This window comes from Rutidosis leptorrhynchoides, chromosome 4 (genome assembly GCF_046630445.1).
Source record: "Rutidosis leptorrhynchoides isolate AG116_Rl617_1_P2 chromosome 4, CSIRO_AGI_Rlap_v1, whole genome shotgun sequence".
Taxonomy (NCBI): domain Eukaryota; kingdom Viridiplantae; phylum Streptophyta; class Magnoliopsida; order Asterales; family Asteraceae; genus Rutidosis; species Rutidosis leptorrhynchoides.
The window spans coordinates 487,298,162-487,325,535 of NC_092336.1; the positions used below are offsets into that span (position 1 = coordinate 487,298,162).

General features: G+C 34.8%; 4 protein-coding genes across 4 annotated transcripts; all 4 read right to left on the minus strand.

The window, feature by feature from the left end:
- Positions 1–277: 277 nt before the first annotated feature.
- LOC139844632 (uncharacterized) lies at positions 278–4,782 on the minus strand. The gene is made up of 15 exons (XM_071834865.1): positions 4,635–4,782; positions 3,665–3,818; positions 3,477–3,576; positions 3,193–3,330; positions 2,864–2,968; positions 2,703–2,786; positions 2,515–2,630; positions 2,335–2,436; positions 2,119–2,235; positions 1,947–2,003; positions 1,430–1,496; positions 1,302–1,355; positions 846–920; positions 712–747; positions 278–612 (listed from the first exon to the last, which is right to left on the minus strand). Exons 2-15 carry the CDS (start codon positions 3,706–3,708, stop codon positions 475–477), a joined length of 1,233 nt encoding a protein of 410 aa, XP_071690966.1. The 5' UTR covers positions 3,709–3,818; positions 4,635–4,782; the 3' UTR covers positions 278–474.
- Positions 4,783–6,165: 1,383 nt separating this feature from the next.
- LOC139842369 (transcription factor HBP-1b(c38)-like) lies at positions 6,166–8,185 on the minus strand. Its single transcript, XM_071832517.1, has 10 exons — positions 8,140–8,185; positions 8,021–8,094; positions 7,838–7,927; positions 7,641–7,760; positions 7,477–7,536; positions 7,302–7,379; positions 7,152–7,173; positions 6,931–7,052; positions 6,414–6,659; positions 6,166–6,321 (listed from the first exon to the last, which is right to left on the minus strand). The coding sequence occupies exons 1-10, from the start codon at positions 8,183–8,185 to the stop codon at positions 6,166–6,168; spliced, it is 1,014 nt and encodes a 337-aa protein (XP_071688618.1).
- A 3-nt stretch (positions 8,186–8,188) lies between these two features.
- On the minus strand, positions 8,189–8,536 carry LOC139842370 (uncharacterized). Its single transcript, XM_071832518.1, has one exon. It carries the CDS (start codon positions 8,534–8,536, stop codon positions 8,189–8,191), a length of 348 nt encoding a protein of 115 aa, XP_071688619.1.
- Positions 8,537–8,551: 15 nt separating this feature from the next.
- Positions 8,552–19,386, minus strand: LOC139842371 (uncharacterized). Its single transcript, XM_071832519.1, has 6 exons — positions 19,323–19,386; positions 18,851–19,133; positions 18,558–18,613; positions 9,204–9,481; positions 8,844–9,057; positions 8,552–8,748 (listed from the first exon to the last, which is right to left on the minus strand). Exons 1-6 carry the CDS (start codon positions 19,384–19,386, stop codon positions 8,552–8,554), a joined length of 1,092 nt encoding a protein of 363 aa, XP_071688620.1.
- Positions 19,387–27,374: the final 7,988 nt, after the last annotated feature.

The following is a 27,374-nucleotide window of genomic DNA, read 5'->3' on the forward strand; positions in this document are numbered from 1 at the left end:
AGCTGCGGATTTTATTAAATCCAGACACAAGAAATTTGAACTTGGCAAAACAATGTCAATGATGGGAGGTTGAACATGTCATATATATAAATATATAATCATGTGTAAAGCTATATCTGCTCAATAATTTGTATCTTTTGCTATTGTATTTCTTTTTTTCTTTTGTGTATATATGTTTATGTAATATGACATAAAATAAATTATATGTGTCCCAAAGGCTTCTTAATAAGCCAAAAACGGAGAATGAATTTATCGAACTAACGAACTTTACTGATCAAACTAATCTAATGGAGTTGCAAGACTAATATAACATCTCCATCAGGAGTTGGTAAACTACTTTTTTAACGTTTGAGAATGTTAAACATTTTTGCTCATTAATACTTGAAATATATTCGTATACAGTAACGATGATACGCCTCTAAAATCATATACTATGTGATCTGTAAGTAACCGTACCAATGTGCTAATCCGTCGCTACTGAATTCTATCGGATGTCACCCAATTTGCTTCATGATCTGTAGATCCAACCCCAACCGACTTGTAGTAAGCTTTTTCTGCATTTGATACGCGATCTTGAAACATTTTCCACTCATTTTTGCATCTTTCCCTCACCTGTTACATACATAATTGACACCAGAAAGTTATTTATACAATTATTTATTATTATTTTTTTTTAAAAAGGGTATGTGATGGAGACAGATCAGTTCATACCCCTTCCCATGGCGCCCTTCCGTTTTCTTCTTTGCCCTAACGGAACAAAAAAGATTAGAGAATTATCATAATATCCCGATCCCCGAGATTACATGAGTAATTTCGGGAAGAAAAAAAAATGATGGTTTTTTTACCTGGTTTCCGAGTGAAGGTACCCCTTGATGAACGATCCATTGTGCATCTACCACTCCAATCCTTTCGTATGCAGGCTAGTTTGTATTATAAGAGAGAACACACTTTTATTTTTATATTTCGATTTAAGTATTTACAGCCATAACCGATAAATGTTTTATAAAAGATTTCCGGCACAGCTAATTGTTTATAAAGCATATGTCACTTTTGTTTAAAACACCAAGTATTAATAGTATTTACAAACAGTTGGTGCTAGATATGGTGTTCTACAGTATTCATTAATATTAACAATTATCAATCGATTTGGACAAAAAAGGATTTGGGTCAATCCAACCAAGTGCATACAGAAATTGATTGTTTTTGACCCAAACCTATTTTAACCTGTTATATGACCAGCCCATATTACCACCTTTAACCGAGTTACATTTATGGTAAATTACAACATAAATATGCATTACCTCTATACATTTTCTGAGGGCAAAGTCAAGACCCCATCCATGAACCAGATCGTTCTACATTAATAGCCAATGGAGCATTTAATCATTTGAGAAAATGGGTAAGTTAATGACCATAGTATATTTTATACCTGAATTAAATGCCAAACGCAACGCCAAGCCTCTCGAGAAAATACGGGAGCCATGATTTCCACAAATCTGTTATTATAGGCATTGATAGATAATACAGTCAAAGCAACGTGATTATTATGTAAAATATATTACCGTCTAATTAAGGATGAAATTTTGACCCAAACCGCTACCCCGACGCTTGTCCATCTTTTTAAAAATTGTGCAATAAATTAAATAATGTACAATAAAAAAAATTAAAAAACTATACTAGTAAATAAATTATCTCATTTTTACTATGTAATGAGCAATATAGGATATTACAAGCATATCGGCGTGTACATCACTTTCTGCAACTTCATACCCATATGACCTGTTATTTTCAGCTAAATTTTTACCTCCAACCACTTGACCCGTTGGAGATAATATATAACCAAAATTGATCGATTTTAGGTAAATGGGTTGAAATCGTCACCTAAAATAATGTAATATCAAGGTTCATAATTAAAATATCTAGGAGTAGAAAAAGGTTGTTCATACGCTGCACATGGAGGCAAATGTGGGTCGCTGCACCATCCAGGTTTCTCCTCTGTTACCCTATAAAACCATTATAAAGGAAACACAGACCATAAACAAGTCACTTTTATCGATTAATAAGCATAAAAAAAATCAAAAACGTACAAAAAATTACATATTTAACATGTTGACTTACTTGTGGACTTCAAGATCTTCTCGTCTCCTGGTCATCTGCCAAGTCAAACCCCTACTATTAGGATCCAAACCAGGCTGGGATATCTCCAATTTATGCTTCTTCACAAGTTTAATGTATCTGAAACATAAAGATTCAAAGAACAAGCCAAAATCAAAGTCAAACTTTGACTAATCAAAAAGTCTTAATAAACAGACATCAATTGGAATTGACACTCACTCTTCAGAGTCAAAATTTTCAACTCCTAGGTCTTCATCCCAGATAAATATGTACTCGTATGGGGCAACAATGTCAGGATGCAGAAATCTTTTCGCATACCACCTTTGAAAGTCAACAAAAAGTCAAACAACCGCCTAAATCTAACTGGTGAAAAATGAAAAGTCTTGCTAGCTTCTTTACCATTTTGTTTGCTTCGGAACGCTTACGTGAATGGCCCGTTTAGACCACTCAAATTCATCCCACTCGGTTGTTCGGCCGTCATAATGGAACAGAAGGATGGTAAAGTTGCCTGAAAACTGTTGAATTAAACATCATTAAGGCAGAGATATCGGGCGGGTCAGTGGAATATATGAAGAAAAAAATTGAACCTTTTTGACTGCTTGGTCAATGTTATCTTTCTGATTATAACCAACGGTGAACGTTACGAGATACTTTGGTTCGAACATTAGGTCCTGCAAGCGTAAAGCGGTTAAAGTTGACCCAAAAAGAATATGTTTGACAAAAGAATTCTCGCAAGGGACAAACTAACCTCGCTAGGTCTTCCATATAGTCTTCGGGGATAAAAGTCTGATTCAGAAGCAACTATATTTGGAGGTAGTCTCTCCGCACCCCGAGGGTTGGTTGAGACGTAAATCTGCAATATAATTCTGGTTCAAGGCACTTTAATTGAATTATAAATTATTTTGACCATGATTGGTAAAAGTCTAAGAGACTTTGACCACTATAAAAACCAAAAGGAATATGGTCTTTGTTGATATAATTGTAGACTGACATGTTGCTTGATTAAACTTGTGTAGTTTTAAACAGACCGAAATAAGGATACCTATGTACATCATTAAAATTGTAAAAGAATATTACCTCTGATGAATCATCAATTTGCGGAACTTTGGTGGAGACGTTGTCCCTTGTTACAGAAATTACATTTAAGATTGTTTGTGTAGAGCGACCCGAATTTTTATCACCCAGGAATGTGTCAATTGAAGGTACTAGTTTGAGCTATCATTTTTTAACCATAAAAAAGAAATGCCATTAACTTGATGGTTTAACTGAAATATGTTTTATAAGTTCAATTTAATTACCACTTATCATTTTTAATAATCAAAAGTAAATAACTTTTCTTGGATACAGGTTCAAATATGTACCTTTGGTGGTGAAAAGGCTGGAAACGATACGCCAATAAAGAAGCCAAAAACAATACCAACTATGATAGTAACAATGGCCCTCATAGACTCGTTTGGTGTTCTAAAATTTGCATCACAAGAAACGAAAAAATACATAAGAATTCTCATCGAAACTTTCTCGTGTCAATTCAAGTAAAATTTAAACAGACCTTCGAGAAGTGGTTCCCCTTCGTTTAAATTCTTCGATTTTCATTGTGACACGATAAATTATACACCAATAGCAATTTGCATTCTACGGTGAAACCAAAGCAGTCAATCAAGAAATGACAAAATGGACAGCTTAGATCAGCAAATCAGCATATACTACACAAACATTCAAGAAATTGTTTAAAAATCACAAATAAACAAGATTCAAACAACAAATAGAACAGATAACAGAAAGTTTTTGGTAGTTCAGTTATTATTTATACATATTAGTAGCTGCAATTAATTCAAAAGGAAACACGAACGGCCAAAAAGCTGACAAAATTGATCGTTTGCTCGAATGCAATAACCTGAAACTCTCTCTTGTCATAAAACCTAAATGTTTTATTTCAAGATACAAGACATGATTGAACATGAAAAATCCTTAAAACTTGTTGTAGACCACATATAAAAAGGGATAACAAGAACCAGAATCCTACAAAAACCTAATTGCAAACTAGCACTAAATTCTTTAACTAAATTTCACACAAAAAACAAAACCATTTTTAAGATACCCTCAAAACAAAGAATATAATTAAGAGCCACCTAAACCTTTCTCCATAAACAACTCTCAAATAACCAAGAAACTGACCTAACGTTGACAAATTGACCAACTTGAAACAGTTTTCACATCAAGATTAAATTTTTCAGAATACAAAAAAAAGATAACATAAAAATTAAAAAAACCCACATGATTAAGCAATTAAAGAGTCACAAAACCCTAGCTGTTTTCCAACTACAATCAAAGTAAAACGGCACAATTTCCTTACTGTCAATTCACAATATCATGCCATATAAGCATAGATATATATTCTATATATATAAGATAAAGATATATATAGATATTACATGTATCATTTACTAATATAGCATAACACACACACACACACACACACACACACACATAAAGTAATTAACTTTTGCATAAAAAAGTACCTGAAACTGCTATTTTGAAAGAAACCACAATTATTTCGAAGAAAACAATGCGGGTTTAACAGCTTTAACCTTAAAGATTTCGTGAATAAAAAAGGGAGTGTGAAAAATGTGATTATAGGGAAGGTGTTCTTCGTGAAGTCTTCACCAAAAGAATGTGACTTGCAAAGATTATTCCTTTAACTGAAGAAATTGGGCGCTTATTTCGTGTTTGACAGAGTTTGGAAAATTGGAAAAAGAAAATAAATAAATAAATAAATACTCCGTTTATGATTTTAATCTTTGTTAATGATAGACATTATAGTCATTATCAAGGTAAATTATTGATAATTAATAAAATAATTGAGTACATAGAATCACATTATTTATAAGTTGTATTTTCTCCACTTTCATTAAGATAATAGTTTAGACGACTTGAAACCAATTACATAATGTTTACTTTTGATTGTTAAAAAAAAATAAAAATAAAAAAATAAATAAAAAAAATAAAGTACTACAAAATTTTGTTTGGATTTTTCTTAAATGTCTTTTTTTATTTGTTTTCAAGCAACTAGAATCAAGGCAGTTCATTTGGCAAGGGTGTATAAGTGGTGGAATCTAAGTGCGGTCTTACATCTAAGCATCAATGAAACTTTTCAAAGCAAATGTAACAGTTCTCTTTTGGCGATGGGCTCTTACATTTGGCAAGCCTTAGAGTCGACGAATGGTTATTTAATATGGAAGATTTGCAATGATAAAGTCTTCTTAAAACAGACTTGGAATGGATCTTCGGCTCTCATGAAGATCCAACTAAAATCCTTTGAATGTTACGCTTCGCGGTATAAAAAGGAGAATATCGAGTGGCTAGTATGGTTAGCCAACCCTCTTAAATATTGTGTTGTGTAATTAGTATAGAGTTAGAGTTGCGGCCTTAGCAACAGTTTCGTTGTATTTCTTTATAGACTCCAGAATCGCTTTGTAACTGGAGCTATAGTTCGTGTTGTATGGATCGGGCTCCAGCTCGTCTCTTGTTTCGAGGTTATAATATTGCTTGCTTTTCGAAAAAAATAATTAAGGCACTTCTTCTGCTGTCATTGAGAAATTAAACTCACCAACACAAACATACATATGATATGTGTTGCAAAACTAGTTGATAGCTAGAAGCTATTAGATGTTTATGTGTTTCGATGTTTGGCATAATATCTTAAACTTTTAAAATAAAGAATAAAAAAATAAATAAAAACTATAAATAAGAAAAGTCAGTTTTAAAAATAAATATTTATATTTATATTCTATAACAAATTTAACAATCGGATTTAAACTTAAATATAATAAATTTAAATGTATTTGTAAAAGATACATTTATCATTCTCCTATAATATAAACTAGCTGGAGACCCGCGACTTCGCGGGGTGATTGGTTTTTTTGTTATAGCAAAAACCCTTTCGAATAAATGTATTATAGTAATATAGTTGCATTTGATTACACAGAATAATAGAAAATGTTCATATATTCTATAAAAAAACAAATTGTTATTAAATCAATAAAACACTAATCACACATTTGGACCATTTGGTTTACTTTCCCACAAATTTGTCCAAGTGTGTAGTCGCTTGACATGTTTATGAACTGTTATAAAAGCGATGCCAATTTGTGTTAACGTGAGAACGGTTTGCAGCTTCTTATAAGTTATTGTCCTTAAAGTATCAGCCTGCATAAATTTTTGTATTTATTGAAAATGGTTACTCGATAGTTAAATAAATACTTTGAGTTAATTATATATCAAGGATGTATCAAAGTTACCTGAGTTAAGTATATTGCCATAGCTGATAATCTACCAATTTGTTCAAACATATTATTTTTGAAATTCGACATAGCCTCATGATCACCTCTATCGACAAATTTGCTACCTGCAAATAAACCTGATATTTCATCTTTCAACGTATTCAGTTGATATGTAATAGTCTTCTCTTGTTCAATAGTTTGGACTTTCAAAAGTTCAATTTTTTCAAGTTGTTGATTTGACAAGTCAATGTGGTTGAGGATTATCTGCATGTATAAACAAATAACTGGATCAAGAAGGTATAATGTTAACGCAAAAAACTCTGCTATTTTTTTGCAAAGTTAAATGAGTAATTAAACTAAAAAAACAAATGTATTACCTTAATTATATCAGAGGGTCTAATGCCACCAATCCACATTACACAAGATATTGTAGGTGACATCCATGTGACGTTAATGATTGATATCACACATATTTTTGCAATTTTTTTTTTTTTTTTTTTGTGGTTAATAATTCCAAATAATGATCATTTAATACTTGAATAACAGGGGAAATGTGATCAGGATTGCTATTTACATAGATTTGGCGTTGTAACGAAGCAATTAGATTGTCGAATTTATAAGACCAATCTCGATAAAATCTACCAAAGTTTGTGATGTCTACAAATAAAAAAAATAATAAAAAAAGATTTAATAAATAAATAGTTTATTAAAATAGTGGTTTATATTAAAATAATTGATATTGTTAGATAGACTAACCTGCTTTAGAATCGACACTAACCTGCTTTAGAATCGACACATTTCTTCGCATGTTATATAATGTATTGAGTAATCAATATGTATGTATACACGATGTTATATTTAAAATTAAAGGACTGAAAATATAAAGGGATAGTGTAAGACACATACCTCATTTTGTGCTTCAATTAAGGATTCAATTTGTTTCTTTTGTTGTTGCATCAATAATTCGATTTGTTCAATATAAGCCTACAAATTTTATAATATAAAAGTTATAAATAAAGTACCATATTTCAATGATAATCTGATATGTACCTATATAGAATTTGTTTTGAAAAATGATTACCTTTTGTCGATCTCTCGTTCGCTTAGATGATTCAGCCGATTTGGCTCTCTTCAGTTTGAGCTACAACATAGGTTGAATGGTTAAATATTTAAGCATGGTGCGTATTGATTGTCTTAGATTATAAAAAAACATAAGATAGTAAAATGTAATTTTAGATAAAGGACCTTTTCTGATAAATCAGAGCCTGCATCAACAACATCCTTAGCAGGTTGCTGGAAATTATCTAGTGGTACATGTTCTCTTTTTTTAGCTGCTTTCATAATTTTTGTTGTATAGTTTTCAAACTGTTTGTTATAAAAAGTTTAATGATATAAAGTTGATCCAGGATTGAAGGATATGTTGAATTAACTATTGTGTCTACTGAATTCCCATCAGTTTGTAACAAAATTTCAGGAGGTAATTCTACGTCTGCCTCACCATCGTTTGGATCGTTTATTTTTCCCTCACCGATCTTCAGAATTCAATCAGCAAAATCCCTAATTTGTTGTTGATCAACACCATCTATATCAGTTCTTATTCGCATGTTTTTTGTTAATTTCAATACCTTACAATGTCTCCATAAATCAGAAGAATGTAGTGATGCATGAACAATTTCAGATCGTGTTCCTCTTTGTATAACTGGAAGAATTTGTCAAAAATCACCACCGAAAACAACCACTTTACCACCAATTGGAGGTGCTCTATTAGGAGACACAATAATGTCACGCATGATTTAGTCAAATGCCTCGAGTGCTTCATCCCATATAATTAACTTTGCTTTGTTCAACAAAGCTGCTAAGTCACTATTTTTCTTTATTGAGCAGAAAGAATCTTCTAAAACATTGATAGGAATAGCAAACCTTGAATGTGTTGTTCTACCGCCAGTGAGAAGTAATGCTGCAATTCCACTTAAGGCGACATTTATAACAATGTCTCCACGAGAACGAATAGCAGCGGCAAGTGTTTTCCAAACAAACATTTTTCCAGTACCACCATATCCATAAACGAAGAATAATCCACCATTGTCTTTATATACCGCATCAACGATTGTATTGTACAGAACATTATGTTCGTCAGTCATGGTGGATTTAAGACTCTAGTGCTCTTCTTTTAGATTTTCTATGTCGTATGAAATCTCATCTTGAATAAGCGTGTTGAGTGATGATTGAATGAATTCGAGATTAGGAAAAGGCATATACGGTATGTTACGCAAACTATAAACTGCACTGTTGAGGTCTTTTTCAATTCTTGATAGTGCAAGGTTTTGCAGTACTCTTTTGAAAGTTTCTGGATCTAAAATAATAAAACATAGAATGTGTCATACTTTAATTATAATTAATGTAAATATTGTTTATGTTAGCTATTTCATTATTGTAAGTATTACATACCATTAAACTTTAGACGTTCTGGTCTGGTAAGATCGTCAGACAATAAATCACAGGTCTCTTTCCAAACACGGTCTGGGAAAGTTATACTGTCAGTTGTAATTAAAGAAACAAAAAGAGACCTATAGGCGTTCCCTGTAGAGCATTGGTGTACCTCTTTTATTGAAGCAATGTATTCTTTATCGTCATTCAATAGCCCCATTGCATAGCAGGATTCCTTGTAGGTATCATAAAGTATTCCATCAACAATGTGTAAATCTTCATAACATGTTGGACCTCTAACTTTATTGAGCATGATGCGTAAATAGTACGCCTCCCCTTATTTTGGATGAACATAATGTAATCAGGCGACAGTTTTTTGACCTTGCCTCTTGGTCCACTTTCTTGGTGATTGATTCCAAACATAATAGCGAGGAAATTCAACATATGTGTATTGTCTTGCTTCGAGATTTTCTCGATTGAATTCATCCACTCAATGAATTGTGAAGCACCGATGGAAGGTTTGTTGATTACACGTTCCATACTATCATCACCATCATATACAATTGGTTGCTGATTTGGTAGATGAAAGGATAGTCTGTAAACTGCAGGTGATCTGAAAACAATTTCGTAGTTGAAAAGACGCCATGCTGCTTCACAAGCTGACAGATAGCGACAGCTATAATATTCATTGATCTCATCTCTACCCGTTGACGTGTTTTCACCGGCATTGTAAGACCCAAATATTATCCTTGTATATAAGCGAAGTTACGATACTCGAAGCGGGGTTTTGTTGTATATATTTTGAAACATGGAAGAATTCTGAACTGGGGGAGTCGCGCGCCGCGCGGCTATATGGCGCGCCGCGCCATCTGTCTGCGACAGATTCCCCTTTTCTTTTTAATTAGATATTTTGAGGGCATTTTGGTAAAATCACTTTGGGGTCCGAATTTAATGCCTTAGATCAGTTTTGGGAGCTCATTCACTCCATTCACAACTACCTTATCTTCTCCAATTCAATTCTAGTGAGAGAGTGCATTTCTTGAGTGAGAAAGCTTCATTAAAGGGTAAAGGAGATTGAATCGGGTCTTAGTGCGAGTTCTAAAGTCGTTCATCTAGTCGCTAGCTACGCAGTGATTGTGTTGGTAAGTTCTAAGACCTAGATTCTTACTTTAATTGCATTAAGGTTTAGGGTTTGGGTTAGTGATGCACACAAAACCCACTTGCTAGTAATTTGAGAGTTTGGGTGAAATTGGGTCATGAAGACTCAAAGATGACCAATTAGGGTTTTCAAGTATTAAATTATGTTTATGAACTTAAATTGGTTAGTTAAAGTACTAGAACACTTTAATGATACGTAAATGGGTGTTAATTGGGTATGATGACTCAAATGGGTGTGTTGACCTTGAAATGGGTCAAATGGGTCTTTAATGACATAAGTGGCCTTGCATGTGTGGAAATGAGTTGACTTTGTGATTTAAAAGTGTTTTAAACCCATCTTGGTTAATGGTTAGGGTTTGGTGTGTGTTGACCCAAAATTAGGGTTAAGGGTTCAAATGGGTTGAAATTGCACCTTGGGTCAAAATGGCTTTGGAATGGTGAAAGGATCGGTTGACCAACTTGAGTTTGCGTTTAATAATATGTGCATGATAATAGGTGCGTTACCTTGAAGATTCAAGCTTGATTTTATTGATTCACCGAAGGCGTAAGGTGAGTGGAATAATTATGCGTGTATGTATATAATGTATTTATTTGTGTAGAATGGATGTGGCATTGTCGCGTTGTTAAGACACCACGTTCTATGTAACGAGTAGTATTGTCGCGTTGTTTAAGACACTACTCATTGTTTGATTGACATGTGGCATTGTCGCGTTGTCTAAGGCACCACATTGTCATGGGAGTGGATGTCGCGTTGTTTAAGACACCACTCATCGTTTTGATTGGCATGTGGATTCTTCGCGTTGTTCAAGACGCCACATTGTCATGGGGGTGAGTGAGTCGCGTTGTTTAAGACATCACCCGGGGGATTAGTGATTACGTGTCGTTTAAGTAACACTAACGGATGTTATGAACTCCAACGGCCTTTTAAGTACCGTTCCCTTGCTCGATTGGTTAACCATGGTTATAAGAATGTTGTGTTAGCATATTTAATTATGAACTATATGCTATTGGCATTGCTAGCTCCTTATGAATTTGCGGTTATTGGTATATGCTTAATGTTTTGCATGGTTGTCGAATTGCTAGCTCGTGTGCGATAATGTGTAAGTGATGCAAGTAAGTAGATTATATATGTATGTGTATAATTATTGCATTCACTAAGCTTTGCTTACCCTCTCGTTGTTTACTATTTTTATAGGTTCGGTTGTGGACAAGGGTAAGGGCATTATCATGGAATAGAGATCCCGCTTTGTTGATTAGGGGACGCTTTTTGGAAGTATTAGTTCTTGGAGTTTGACCGAGACTTGGGTAGTTTAATCCCAAACGCCATGCTCGTAGTGTAGTTTGGTACTTAAACTTTTTGGCGGTCGAAACTCATATTTTGTATTAAACTCGTAAATCGGCCAATGTGGGCCCCATCATGTAAAACTTGTTTTTATGTTTGAATCGTGTTAGTTTTACATATTTGAAAATGTTGGTGAAAGCGTTCGATCTAATTATGACGGGAAGTAGTCGATCTTTTTCGCGTTTAAAACTTTTTTGGACAGACCAGTTTGGCGCGCCGCGCGGCCATCTGGCGCGCCGCGCCACATGCTGAACAGGAAATATTTTTTTTTATTTCGTGTTTTAACGCGGGTTGTTCGTGGTTTGGTTTGGGTGGTTACAAGTGGTATCAGAGCATGGTCTAAGGGATTTAGGCGACTTGAGATAGGTGCCTAGACTTAGACTTTATTGTGTGTACACTTTATGCGGGACTTGTAGGACTTTGGGCCGGATCGGGAATTGTTAGTACTTTGGTTTATGTTAACTAACCTCGTGCTAATTGTTTTGTGATATGTTTTACAATCATCAAGCGAGATAGACGTTGTACTAGCAAGTTAATGCGACGTGCTCGCGTAACAATGATTAGCTACCATTGTTACGGGCGCAAATCGTGACGAACAAGCAATGTACGACGATTGTTGAGCAAGATGGAGTAGTGTGGTGTATGTGTATATACATACGTGTTATGTCCTTTTGTTTCGCCGTTTAACCTATTTCGTTTTATAGAATGAAGATGAGAAACGGACACGACACCGATAATGGGGGCACGAGTGAGGACCCCGAGTTCACGGCCAAGGTTGAGGCCATCTTTAAACGTCAAAAGGCGGAATATCTTGAGGAGATTAAGAAGATGTTTCTAGACTCGATTGACGAGCAATTAGTCAATGTAGCCAAAGAGCAAGTCAAGGCCGTTCTTCATGATGATAATGCAGGAAGACGGGACTTTTTCTATAAGAACTTCAAGGATTCTCAACCTCCCACTTTTGAGGGCGAAAGAGATCCTCTTAAAAGTGCCCGTTGGATCTCCGATATGGAGGGGCTTTCCGTACTTGCGAATGTCCTCTCGATAAGAAGACAAGGTACGGGTCTAGCATGTTAAGGGGCGATGCTAAGTTATGGTGGGACGCGAAAATCCATCTTTATGGTGAAGTGCAATGCATGGACTTCACTTAGGATGAATTCAAGACGGAGTTTTTTGACGAATACCGAACTCCGGCCGATCTTACAAGGCTTAAGGACGAGCTACGTACCTTGAGGCAAGGGTCGATGGATTTGAACACTCTCAAATCCGTGTTTTTGTCCAAGACCCAATTTTGCCCGGAGTATGTCGGGAATGATAAGATGTTGAAAGAAGATTTCTATCGAACCTTGAATGATAGTTATCAAGAAAAGATTAGTGTGAACGTGGTGAAAAGCTTCGATGAGTTGTTTAACATGGCTAAAGGTTTTGAAGCACTTGTGTTGAGAAAGAGTAGTTTTACTTTTGGTAAGAGGAAGTTCGAAGCTACTAGTCATTCAAACAAGAAGAGTAAAGGTGCAACCGAGAGCGTCGGTAGTGTGAAGAAGAGTGCTCCGGGGGAATTTCGTTATTCTTGTCATAATTGTAGGCGAAGGGGGCACATGGCCCGTGATTGCACCAACCCACCTTCTACAACCAAATTTACTTGTTTCAATTGTGGTAAAGAAGGGCACAAGAGGCCCGAGTGTCCCGAGTTGTGCAATGATAATGTCAAGCGGCTAGAGAAAGCGGCGGGTACGACTAGGGGTCGTAATTACTTGATGACGAACGAAGAAGCCAAACAATCCAATGAAGTCGTTTCAGGTACTTTCATGGTTAACTCTAATCCGGCGCGGATACTTTTTGATAGTGGTGCTAATTTGTCTTTCGTGTCTCTAAGATTTGTGCCTAAGTTAAATAAACCGCTAGTAAAGTTAAGCCATCCGGTAGAAGTTGAAATAGCGGATGGCAAGACGGCGCTAGTGGTTGATGTGTGTAGAAATTGTAATGTTGTGTTTGGTGCCGAAAGTTTTGAAATTGATCTCATCCCGATGACCTTGGGCGATTTTGATGTTGTCATTGGTATGGATTGGCTCGATCGTTATAGAGCCGATATTGCATGCCATGATAAGTTTATTCGTGTAAAGACCCCAAGTGGGGGAGAGTTAATTATTCATGGCGATAAGCGAAGGAGACCGGTGCCGATATGCACTTTTGCACGGGCACGTCGTTCCGTTGTTACTGGTGGCATGGCTTTCCTTGCTCATGTTGTTGATACTCGTAATGAGCCACCACCCATTCGTGAAATTCCGGTGATTAATGAATTTGAAGAAGTTTTTCCGGACGAGTTACCGGGTGTTCCGGCGGAAAGACAAGTTGAATTTCGCATTGAGTTGGTTCCGAGGGCTACCCCCATTGCTAAAACTCCTTATCGTTTAGCACCGACGAAAATGCAAGAGTTGTTAAATCAAATCCAAGAGTTGCTCGAAAAGGGTTTTATTCGACCGAGTGCTTCGCCGTGGGGACTCTGGTATTGTTCGTAAAGAAGAAGGATGGTAGTATGCGGATGTGCATCGATTATCGGGAGTTGAACAAAGTGACGATCAAGAATCGTTATCCTTTGCCTAGGATTGACGATCTGTTTGACCAACTCCAAGGTGCAATGTATTTCTCTAAAATCGACCTACGGTCCGGCTATCACCAAATGGGGTCCGTGAGGAAGACATCGAGAAAACAGCTTTTCGAACACGTTATGGGAATTTTGAATTTGTGGTGATACCTTTTGGTCTTACGAATGCACCGGCGGCATTCATGGATCTTATGAACCGAGTGTGCCAACCTATGTTGGATAAGTCGGTAATAGTGTTCATTGACGACATACTAGTCTAGTCGAAAAGTATGAACGAACATGAACGTCATTTGCGTGAAGTATTGAAGACGTTATGAAAGGAGAAGTTGTATACAAAGTTCTCCAAATGTGAATTTTGGCTAAGGGAAGTTCAATTCCTTGGTCATATTGTGAACAAAGACGGCATTCAAGTAGATCCGGGGAAGATCGAGACGGTGAAGAGTTGGGGACGAACGACTACGCCTACAGAAATCCGAAGTTTTCTCGGATTGGCCGGTTATTATCGTCGGTTTATCCAAGACTTTTCTAAGATTGCTTCTCCATTGATGAAATTGACGAGGAAGAATGCTAAATTTAATTGGGAAAAGGAGTAAGAAATTGCTTTTCAATTGTTAAAAGAGAAGTTGTGCCAAGCTCCGGTGTTAGTATTGCAGGAAGGTGTGGAAGATATGACGGTTTATTATGATGCTTCTCTAAACGGGCTCGGGTGTGTTCTTATGGAAAGGGGTAAAGTCATCGCTTATGCCTCTCGACAGTTAAAGGAACACGAAACGAGATATCCGACTCATGATCTTGAGTTGGCGGCGGTGGTACATGCGTTGAAAATTTGGCGCCATTACTTGTACGGTGTCAAGAGTACGATTTATTCGGATCATAAGAGTTTGAAACATCTCTTTAATCAACGAGATTTGAATTATCGTCAACGTAGGTGGATGGATGTGGTAAAGGATTATGATTGTGAAATACTTTATCATCCGGGCAAGGCGAATGTGGTCGCAGATGCGTTAAGTCGAAAGAGTCATCACCCGGCGTTACGATTGGGATTGTTACGTATGATTATTACTAACGATTTTCTTGAAAAACTTGGTGTGATTCAAATAGAAGCTTACGTTCACAACAAGCATGCGGAGCGAATTATGGGGCAATCAGAATTCATTACTATGGGTTCGCGTGGTTTGTTGTCTTTTCAAGGAAGGGTGTGGGTGCCTAAGATGGGTGATTATCGACAAGTGCTACTTGATGAAGCACATAAATTAAAGTATTCCATTCACCCGGGAGCGACGAAAATGTATCTTGATTTAAGGAAAGATTATTGGTGGCCGGGCATGAAGCGTGATGTTGTAAAATATGTTGAACAGTGTGTTACTTGTTTGCAAGTTAAGGCCGAGCACCAAAAGCCGTATGGTAAGTTGCAACTGTTAGAAATCCCGAAATGGAAATGGGAGCACATTACCATGGATTTCATTACAAAGTTACCAAAGATGGCGAGAACCCAATTTGATACGATTTGGGTGATAGTTGATCGTTTGACAAAAAGTGCTTTGTTTCTTCCCATTAAAGAAGCGATATCGTCGGAGGCCTTAGCTAAGTTATTTATCAAGGAAGTGGTCTCGCGACATGGGGTTCCTATATCTATTATTTCGGATCGAGATACCCGTCTCACATCTCGATTTTGGGAAAAGTTTCATGAAGATATGGGTACGCAATTAAAGTTGAGCACGGCGTATCATCCTCAAATGGACGATCAAACCGAACGTACGAATCAAACTTTGGAAGATATGTTACGGGCGTGCATTATTGATTTCGGTGGTAATTGGGATGAGCACTTGCCTTTGGTGGAATTCACGTACAATAATAGTTATCACACTAGTATCGGGATGCCACCTTATGAGATGCTTTATGGGCGTAGGTGTCGAACTCCAATTTGTTGGGGTGAAGTGGGTCAAGGGAAAATCGGGAGTACCGATTTGGTTTTGGAGACGAATAGCAAGATTGATATTATTCGGGACCATTTGAAGAAGGCTCAAGATAGACAAAAGTCGTATGCCAATAAACGTAGACGAACGATCGAATTTCAAGAAGGTGATATGGTGATGCTTAAGGTTTCGCCATGGAAAGGTATTATTCGATTTCGAAAACGGGGAAAGTTAGCTCCTCGGTTTATTGGGCCATTCAAGGTTTTAGCTCGTGTTGGTGAAGTTGCGTATCGTTTGGAATTACCCGAAGAGCTTGCGGGGATCCATAACACGTTTCATGTTTCCCATCTCCGTAAGTGTCTTGCGAATGATTCTTCATGGATGCCATTAGACAAAATCGAGCTAAACAATAAGTTAGAATATGTCGAGGAACCGATTGCTATCCTTGATGAGAAGGTGAAAATGTTGAGGAATAAAGAGGTGAGAACCTTTAAGGTTCAATGGCGACGGAGTAAAGGTTCCGAGTTCACTTGGGAGCCTGAAGAATTCGTGTTGGTTTATCTTCCCTCTTGTCATGCGGCTTGGATTGCGCGGACGCAATCCGAATAAGTGGGGGAGAGTTGTAAGACCCAAATATTATCCTTGTATATAAGCGAAGTTACGATACTCGAAGCGGGGTTTTGTTGTATATATTTTAAAACATGGAAGAATTCTGAACTGGGGGAGTCGCGCGCCGCGCGGCTATGGCGCGCCGCGCCATCTGTCTGCGACAGATTCCCCTTTTCTTTTTAATTAGATATTTTGAGGGCATTTTGGTAAAATCACTTTGGGGTCCGAATTTAATGCCTTAGATCAGTTTTGGGAGCTCATTCACTCCATTCACAACCACCTTATCTTCTCCAATTCAATTCTAGTGAGAGAGTGCATTTTGTTGAGTGAGAAAGATTCATTAAAGGGTAAAGGAGGTTGAATCAGGTCTTAGTGCGAGTTCTAAAGTCGTTCATCTAGTCGCTAGCTACGTAGTGATTGTGTTGGTAAGTTCTAAGACCTAGATTCTTACTTTAATTGCATTAAGGGTTAGGGTTTGGGTTAGTGATGCACACAAAACCCACTTGCTAGTAATTTGGGAGTTTTGGGTGAAATTAGTTCATGAAGACTCAAAGATGACCAATTAGGGTTTTCAAGTATTAAATTATGTTTATGAACTTAAATTGGTTAGTTAAAGTACTAGAACACTTTAATGATATGTAAATGGGTGTTAATTGGGTATGATGACCCAAATGAGTGTGTTGACCTTGAAATGGGTCAAATGGGTCTTTAATGACCTAAGTGGCCTTGCATGTGTGGAAATGAGTTAACTTTGTGATTTAAAAGTGTTTTAAACCCATCTTGGTTAATGGTTAGGGTTTTGGTGTGTGTTGACCCAAAATTAGGGTTAAGGGTTCAATTGGGTTGAAATTGTACCTTGGGTCAAAATGGCTTTGGAATGGTGAAAGGATCGGTTGACCAACTTGAGTTTGCGTTGGATAATATGTGCATGATAATAGGTGCGTTACCTTGAAGATTCAAGCTTGATTTTATTGATTCACCGAAGGCGTAAGGTGAGTGGAATAATTATGCGTGTATGTATATAATGTATTTATTTGTGTAGAATAGATGTGGCATTGTCGCGTTGTTAAGACACCACGTTCTATGTAACGAGTAGTATTGTCACGTTGTTTAAGACACTACTCATTGTTTGATTGACATGTGGCATTGTCGCGTTGTCTAAGGCACCACATTGTCATGGGAGTGGATGTCGCGTTGTTTAAGACACCACTCATTGTTTTGATTGGCATGTGGATTCGTCGCGTTGTTTAAGATGCCACATTGTCATGGGGGTGAGTTAGTCGCGTTGTTTAAGACATCACCCGGGGGATTAGTGATTACGCGTCGTTTAAGTAACACTAACGGGTGTTATGAACTCCAACAGCCTTTTAAGTACCGTTCCCTTGCTCGATTGGTTAACCATGGTTATAAGAATGTTGTGTTAGCATATTTAATTATGAACTATATGCTATTGGCATTGCTAGCTCCTTATGAATTTGCGGTTATTGGTATATGCTTAATGTTTTGCATGGTTGTCGAATTGCTAGCTCGTGTGCGATAATGTGCAAGTGATGCAAGTAAGTAGATTATATATGTATGTGTATAATTATTGCATTCACTAAGCTTTGCTTACCCTCTCGTTGTTTACTATTTTTATAGGTTCGGTTGTGGACAAGGGTAAGGGCATTATCATGGAATAGAGATCCCGCTTTGTTGATTAGGGGACGCTTTTTGGAAGTATTAGTTCTTGGAGTTTGACCGAGACTTGGGTAGTTTAATCCCAAACGCCATGCTCGTAGTGTAGTTTGGTACTTAAACTTTTTGGCGGTCGAAACTCATATTTTGTATTAAACTCGTAAATCGGCCAATGTGGGCCCCATCATGTAAAACTTATTTTTATGTTTGAATCGTGTTAGTTTTACATATTTGAAAATGTTGGTGAAAGCGTTCGGTCTAATTATGACGGGAAGTAGTCGATCTTTTTCGCGTTTAAAACTTTTTTGGACAGACCAGTTTGGCGCGCTGCGCGGCCATCTGGCGCGCCGCGCCACATGCTGAACAGGAAATATTTTTTTTTTATTTCGTGTTTTAACGCGGGTTGTTCGTGGTTTGGTTTGGGTTGTTACAGGCATTTGCATTATTATTAGCCTGAAAATGAGCAGATATACGATTTGGACCTTTGCTGATATACTTGAACAAATACTTTATCGATCCGAACTGGTTACACCATTCGATATTCATATGTGCCTGGTACTGTTTGAGTAAGTCCTTGTTATATCCAACAACGTGTATGTAATTTTAAATTATTATAACAACATTAGTAAAGGAATTTTAAGTTATTTAAAACAGTATTGTCGAATAATTAAATGTTGTATAGAATTAAATTATTGAGTTTAAATTATATAAATTGTGGACTAACCTGTTGTCTAGCTTTTCTCCTTTTTTCATGATAAAATTACCATCATTACGGCGCCTGTAAATTGGGAATCCATCGCCGTCAAAGTGACTTTCATCTGTAAAGTCCTTTGGAAATCCTTTAGAACATGTACCTCGACGCATGCATGGACATTCTTTATGCTTTTCGCCACATGGACCATGCATCGTAAAATCTGAAACTAAAGAATACAATTCTGGATCGTCATCTTTATCGGGAATTTTAGCTACAATGACTTTGTCAATTTCGGAAGCATTTGGTGAAGTCTCTGTTTATCAAGCCATAAAATCATGTGCACATGAGGTAAGCCTCTTTTTTGAAATTCTATAACATAGAGACCTGTTTAATGGTGAGCATGTTATTCAATTAGTAATTATAAATATGTATAGGAAAAAAATATAGTATAAAATAAATGTGTATATGAAAATTTAACCAATGCTATGATAAAAGTAAATACCTCCTCTTAGATATCCAAATATTTTTTCATCCCTGATTTGGTCATACAAACTATTAAGCTTCATTTTAAACACACGGGTCAGAATGTCAGGCCTATCTTCTGGTTTTAAATTCAAAGGGGCTAAAACATGAAGGACTTCCGGCCATTTAGGATTACATGTTCAAGTGATAAAAAGGTCTGGTGGACCATAAGCTCGAACAATGGCCATAGCGTCCATATAATTTGCGTACATGTATCGTGCTCCACCCGTAAAAGAAGAAGGTAGTGTTATCCTTGTGCCCATTGCTGAAACATCATAATCTCATGTTTCTTGTGCTTTAAATTGTTAATCTTAGCAACTCTAAATGCTTTCTGATTGTTTCTTATGTAATGCAACCGTATATTGTCAACCATTGTGTAAGCATCAACCATAAATTGTTGTAATAGTTTTCGTGCCAATAGAATCAGAGATGTTTCACCAACTCTCATTTGTAACCGATATGCAAAGAATTCTCGTAAAGTTAGGTGCGCATGGCCAGTTGCGTCCTCGATCTCAATACCCTTATGTAGAATATCCACTCTATAACCATCTTGAGCATAGGGAAACAATATGGGATACTGAAGAGCAAAATATGATGGATGGAGTTCACTTATACGTCTCAAACGCTTTCTACGGTGGTCTAATACAATATCACATTTATCGCAAGTTCCATCTATATCTCCAATAATTATTGTTGCAACTTCATCTGTTGTAGGTAGGTTATAAGTTCTATCATCTTGTGATCTGCTACCAATTAGTTTAATTCTAATTGGTTCATTTTCATCCATGTCAAATCGATCTCTAGCCATACGGAATTTCTTGACCAATGGGTTCACATGGTCAAGTAAACCCTTCAACTGATTTACGGTTTCCGTACTCAAAGAATATTGGTTTGACGATGTATTTGAATTTGCATTTCTGAGAGACAATAAAAAGCACAAAAGTTAGAAAATAATCAAAGTTTTAAACAAACTATTATTGACATATGATTTGTTTTATTTTATTTGTTGAAATAATAATGTAAAATTTGATATACCCGTATGAATTAATTCGGTGATCTACTTCATTCCCAGTATCATATATATATATATATATATATATATATATATATATATATATATATATATATATATATATATATATAATTGGAAGAATCTTGGATCTTGACCTGGCTCTGGTAGTAAAGTGCCTACCAAATGATAATTTTGACCTTGCATACGATATACATAAGGACCTCCTCCGTTGTTTACAGAATGATCTATCTTTCCACCAATTGATGTGAAACTAAAAATCATGTTATACCGTCAGATGTTCTCAATGAAATTTTTGCTGTTTTCAATTGAACCAGTGAATAGATCTAACAACATTTGAGGTGGCTAGTGCAAAGGTGGAATTTCTACTTTTGCATTTAAACAACAAAGCGAATAAGATTTTCTTTGAAAATTTTGATTGCCTCGCATTGCTTCAGATTTCCACAAACGTGCTTTACATGAAGTGCATATATATATATATATATATATATATATATATATATATATATATATATATATAGGATCACCAAGGTCTCTATATACTGAATTTAAAAAGAAAAATTATTAGATGATTGTCTCTAAATGAAACATATATATATATATATATATATATATATATATATATATATATATATATATATATATATATATATATATATAATTATATTTTAAAATATAGATTTTTATATGTACATAGATATAAAAAAAAAGGAGTTTAAAAATTTACCTTCACATCTTCCGGAAAACTTCTTGTTAGCTTCATCATCATCTATTAAGTTGTCATTCATAAGATTAGGTATAGGCAAAGGTATCATTTCATCTTCTGAGAATTTATACTTTGGTGGTCTTCCTCTACGTTTTGGTGTTGATTCATGTTTTACCGGACAAGTTGATTGTCGATCAACAGGAGTTTGCATAACGTACTTCAGACGTCTGCCTAAAGGTTTTTTCTCTAGATTCAAGGATGTATTTGTTAATTGAACTTTAAAAAACCAAAAAAAATTAAGTTTATACCATCTACATATAGTATGAATATATAGCAAGATTAAGTAATAATGACAGAAAGATGAGATACATACAGTTTGTTATGTCAGTCATTGGACTCCTATTATTTTGGTCATGAAAGGAATTATTATCAATGATATTTGTGGCCGCATTCGATCTTTGAGAGGAAGTACCTACATAAAATAGAACAATATTTGTGTTTTATTTGTTTGATTTCATAATCAACAGCTATAAGTAATAAGTTAGAACAACCTTCAATAAAATGACAATCTTTAATTTTTAAATAATGACAGTTTCATTTGCAAAATGTATGACAGAAGCATTACTAACCAATATTGTATGTTGAATGTTGTAAATTGAATGGAATTGCATCACTAGGGGAAAAACAATATTTCGGTGGCCTTCCTTTTCGTTTTGGTTGAGGAGTTGAGTAGGACAAAGGTGATTTGTTGTTCAACATATAGTCTTTGTTGTTTGAAACTGCAGGAAACATTTTTTATATACTAAAAGACCAACAGAAATTGGTCGTTTGATATCTATGAAACTGCAACAAAAAAATTTCAAAAAACCTCCCTAAACTATGTTCAATGTGTAAATTTTTATATACTAAAAGACCAACAGAAATTGATCGTTTGATATCTATGAAACTGCAACAAAAAAATTTCAAAAAACCTCCCTAAACTATGTTCAATGTGTAAATTTTTCAAGGGTAAAAAATGTAAAAAACTATTTTATTAAAAAAAATTAAACAAACTTCACCAAAATTTTAAACGGGTCGTATCTTTCCGCTCGCCAACAGTTAAATTTCTCCGACATCACCGTTCAACTCGAAATAATTTCACGAAAGCAACGCAACTAACTACACGCGAAACGGACGCTTTCTGAAAAACGCTAAATATTTCGGGCTATCTATCGTACGTATGTATACACGTATGATAAACAATCCAAACTAACTACATCATATCGATAGTTTTGTCCCCCTTTTTTTACGCAATTTTCCCGGCATAAAAAAAATGACGTCATTAAGTATACTAGGTACTACCCACGTGTATCCAAACACACCCGCAACAACGCGTTTTAATTTTGTAAATACATAACGCTACGTTAAATATAAATATGCAATCCGAAAGGTCCCGCCGCATCGCGCGGGCCAATCCAGCTCTAGTTATATTCGAAGATGAAATCATGTTAAGGACATTGAATGGTTATATTATTAAAACGAAGCACATTGTTGTAACGGTATTATACAAAAATGAATTAAATGTAATGATAACTATTAAAAATCTGTAATGTTATTTATAAAATACAATTGATATATGGACTAAGGACAAACAATAGTAGTAATTTTTTCTAAAATCAAATTTATAACCTCGTGAAGATTGTGCGCTTTTGCCTGAAGTATCGAAAGTGCTTCCTCCCGAGCATCCAATGTTAGCATTATTCTGTTTGACCGTAGTTCGTATGGGTGTAACTGGTGTGTCATTTGGCATTACTGCATTTATGAATAATAATATATTTTATAACAATGGTGTTTAAAAGGTGAAATTATTCAGTACCTGGTTTGGCTAAAATGCTTACCATTGGTGATATCTGTTAGAACTGATTGAATAGATGGTAATGGATCATTGGCGCAAGAAGTTTCATTGTTTTTGTTTTGACTTCATGGTAACACAATTATAAACGTTAATGAGCTGAATTGCAAATATGAATGATTAAAAAATATAATTAATAGTTATTAATGATTTATAGTGTGTAACATTTTGATTATAAAGGTTCTGAAGGTGAATGTGAAACAAAAATATACGATTCAAATTATAGTGGCATCAATATTACGGCATATATGTATTATTAATCGAAACAGATCAATATATACATTCAATTGAATACATACCAACTTGTTTATGATTGACAGACCAATTCTCTTGACTGTTAATCGCAACGTTTTTCCTTTTTCAACCACTGAAACTCGATTTTAAATTATTATTCATAATCGATTCAAAAGTAGTTGAGTTTTATTAGAATTTAAAAAAATAAAAATTGGTATGATTAGTTTGAAGAATTGTATTCGATTTAGGGTTTATACGAAGTGGGGTTGTGGTTTGTAAATTAAAGATGGAATATGATTAAATTAAAAAATAAATTAATATTCCAAATTAATTAATCAATAAATAAATAATAAATGTAGTTAAATGGGCTTATGGATATTTTATTATGTAAATAATTATTATGATTGGGCTATAAAGAAATATTAAATTGAAAGCAGATATGGGCCATATTTTATACCAAATAAGGACAACAGTGGTCCACTCTTTTCTGTACTTTATTTTTAAAACGCACGAATGGTTTTTGCTTATTTCTAGACAGACACAGCAATCACTTTCTCTAGGTATTTTCTTCTCATATGCTTATGCTTATTGTCGGCGATCGAGTTTTTTTATTAGAGAACGGAAAATAATCGATCTCAGAGCAACGATCTTGTAAGTATTACGATTTTTTTGTTTGTTTAACTTCTTTTGTGGCATTATACATCGATGTTGATATCGAGAAAACCCTAGACGCAGATTGCTGGGTTCCATCTGTATGATTAGGGTTTTTAAAAACAAAATTTTAAGAGTATACAAAATGAAAAAGTTAAACAAAAAATACATCTGGTATATTTTTTATATTGTAAGTGTTTAATTGTTTGCTTCATTTTTTTTAGTTACTCTTAAATCATTCTAAAAATTAGTAAATTATTGTTGTTATTGCATTAGCCTCTGATTGTTTTTCGAATGATTTTAACAAATTTAAATTAGGTTGCATGTAAATATAATGTTTTGATTAATTAGGTTTTAGTGGCAGATTTACTGTTGTTGATGCATATGCTAAAAACTATACTATTAATTTGTTAAAATTGTTCAATAAGATGTAATGATAAGATTTTGTATGGGTTTTATACACTAATAACACTAAATTCTTAAAATGTTATCTTTAATGTCAATAATTAATAGTATAAGATGTATGGTTATAAGTTTGTAAATATAATTTTCAAGATAAAATTGTTAGTATATATTTTACATTGTTAGCAGGTCATCTGGTAAAATGGAAATGAACAACGAAGAATATGATAAGGCGAATAATGGGCGAACAAACTATTTCCCAAATTTGGTATGTTTCATTGATAATTTGTGTAGAAACATTAATAATCTACTTTACAGATGAAGATGTAGTATTGGTTAGATAATAATATCCATTATCATGATTTTTAATTATTGTTTTGTATATGTTACACAGTTAATGCCAAAATTTTTTTATTAAAAATCAATTCAACTCAACTGGTGAGATTGAAATCAAGGTTAAAAGGTACACTGGAGGACCTACTGTGAAACTTGGAATGAATTGGGATGGTAACAAAGTTTTCTTAACAAAGGGAAAGGAAGATTTAAAGAAGGTGTTTAACTGTGGACCGAAGGACTATCTTCGTCTTAAAGAGAAAGACTACCGTAAGTTTGAAGCGTACCATTATGTATTTGAAGATGATTATTGCGAGGGTAGTACCAAAAAGAAGCCAGCAATTACCTTTCTTGGTGTCCTTTACAATGATAATCCAAAAAAACTGGTATTGTGATTTTCACAAACTATGTCTGTATAATATGTAGATGTTAATCATTTTAGGAGATTACTTATTTTTATTTATTTAATAAATTTGCAGATTTTCCCTCACCCATGGGTTGTTGATCATTATCCAACTTGGAAGAAAAAAAATCAAAAATCTGCATCAACACTGCATTTGAATATAAACGTGAAGGGGGCTTGCACTGCAGTGGTGACTATCTTTTTTTAACACATGGATTTTCTGATTTGCTAAAAGACCTAAAGGTGAAGAAGTACGATGTTTTGTGCTTCACTGTGATGAATGAAAATAATTTACACTTCACTGCTTTTGCTAATAATAAAGACGTGTCAAGGATCAGCAATGTTATTGGAAGGTGTGATGAGGCTTCATCATCTACTACAATTGAAGTTATTGTTGTTGATTCCAGCTCTGATTGCAACATGAGTGAATGTCAATCTGATAGTGAATCTGATTCTGATTCAATGGAAGTTGATGATATGGATTCTACAGGAAATGAGGAAATAACAGGTGATGTTACTGTCAAGTTTACGATGCCAGAAGGGAAAGTATGGGTAAGTGAATGTTGGTGTATATAAATTATAACGTAAAGAATCCATTACACTCTTGAAATATCGCCTTTTTCCTTGGTAATTATATAGTATTAATGCATTATTTAATTTTTGTATATTGGTGTAGCGTCTACCAAAGGAATTGATGAATGTAAGCAAGTTGAAGGCTGGAAGCGATATTACTGTTACGATGAATGATGGTAACAGTTACAAATGGGGTCTACTTTCAAACACAAAATGTTCATGCAAAAATTTATATGTATCGGCTGGGTGGTACGCATTTGTTCGGGTGAATGAGCTTCAAGCAGGTGATGAAGCCGAATTGACATATAACGCGGGAGAAGATAAGTTTGTGATGTCTCAAGTTACACGTTACGTATAGTTCTGGTTGAAACCTGTCACACACCAGCATTTTGTTAATAGAATGACGAAGACCCGGATATTGGATTTTGAAGGTGTGTGAAATGGTTGGTATTAGCTACTGATGAAACTTATCTTTATATGTATTTAGAAATATGTATTTAAACTTTGTGTCTATGTTTGTTTTTGTGTTTGTTTAATCTCTTGAACATGTATTATGTAAAAGTGGTACAAAAAATGTTATGTGTTACTTGTTCCTGAAAACAGGTATGGTGAATTAAAGCCATGGTTTTGAATGATGTTAATGGGAAGGTAACTAATGTGTTTAGTTAAGAAATAATATTAGCAGTCTGTGTTTACATAATTTACTAACTGATAGATGTTAATGATTATTGTTTGTTCAAAAGTAAATGTGTAAATTTAAGTCAATATACATTACATCTTTGATTACTTAGTTTTAAACCTCTCATAGACTACAATTTTATACATATCAACACAGTTTTAACCACTACAAAAGAGTGATGATTTTTATAACCAATGAATTTGTCAGTAAGTCTTACAAATTGTATGTAAGTTTGATGTAGTGTGTCATACTTTCATTTTGGCTAATGTTACGAGGTTAATTCTTAAAATTGTTTCTTCAAAAGTATGAGTGAAAATGCCACTCATCTATTATATCTTTGATTAATTTGTAATAAACCTATCTTAGAATTCATTGTCATAAACATCAACATAGTTATAAGTATGACAAAAGACTAAATACAGTTTTCTGAATGCAAAAAGTTGTCCCTAAGTCTTCTACTTAGTATTGAAGTTTTTTGTTTTGTGTCATAGTTTCTTAGTATAAGGCTATCAACTTAATCTATAAGATTATCATGGATATTGATTAGCGAATGGTGTGTACATATTCGCATTCATGTATTGTGTTTTTGTTAGTGTGACATAGTTTGTATATCATAAATACTTATATGGAATTAACACAAAAGTGGAGTAACAATAATAATATTAAAATAGTAAAGATGTTATCATTCATTAATTAATAAAAAATAACCACAATATGGTATAGTGCATATACCACAGTACTTGCGTAAATAAACAAACCAAAAATCCAAATAATAAGAGTGGATCACTACATCAAACAACAAAGTTGTATGATGTATTATTTCAAAAAAAAAAAAAAAACTTAAATTGTTTAAAATAAACCAAAAATCATGATTGATAACATAATCCAAAGGGTGCCAATCAAAGTGGTTTCATCTTCGGTATCTTAAGTGCTGATATAGCAGCAGCAGTGCCACCAGTCGGTGTGTCTTCATTAGCCACAACATCCGAGTCATCCTCCTTTCGTTTACCTTCAGACGATTCGCCAGTCTTGCAAGTGCTAGCACTAGCACATTCATCACTTTCTGGAACGGTTGTATGACAACCCGCCAAAATCCCTATTGACGCAGCACATCATTCATCGGTCCCATT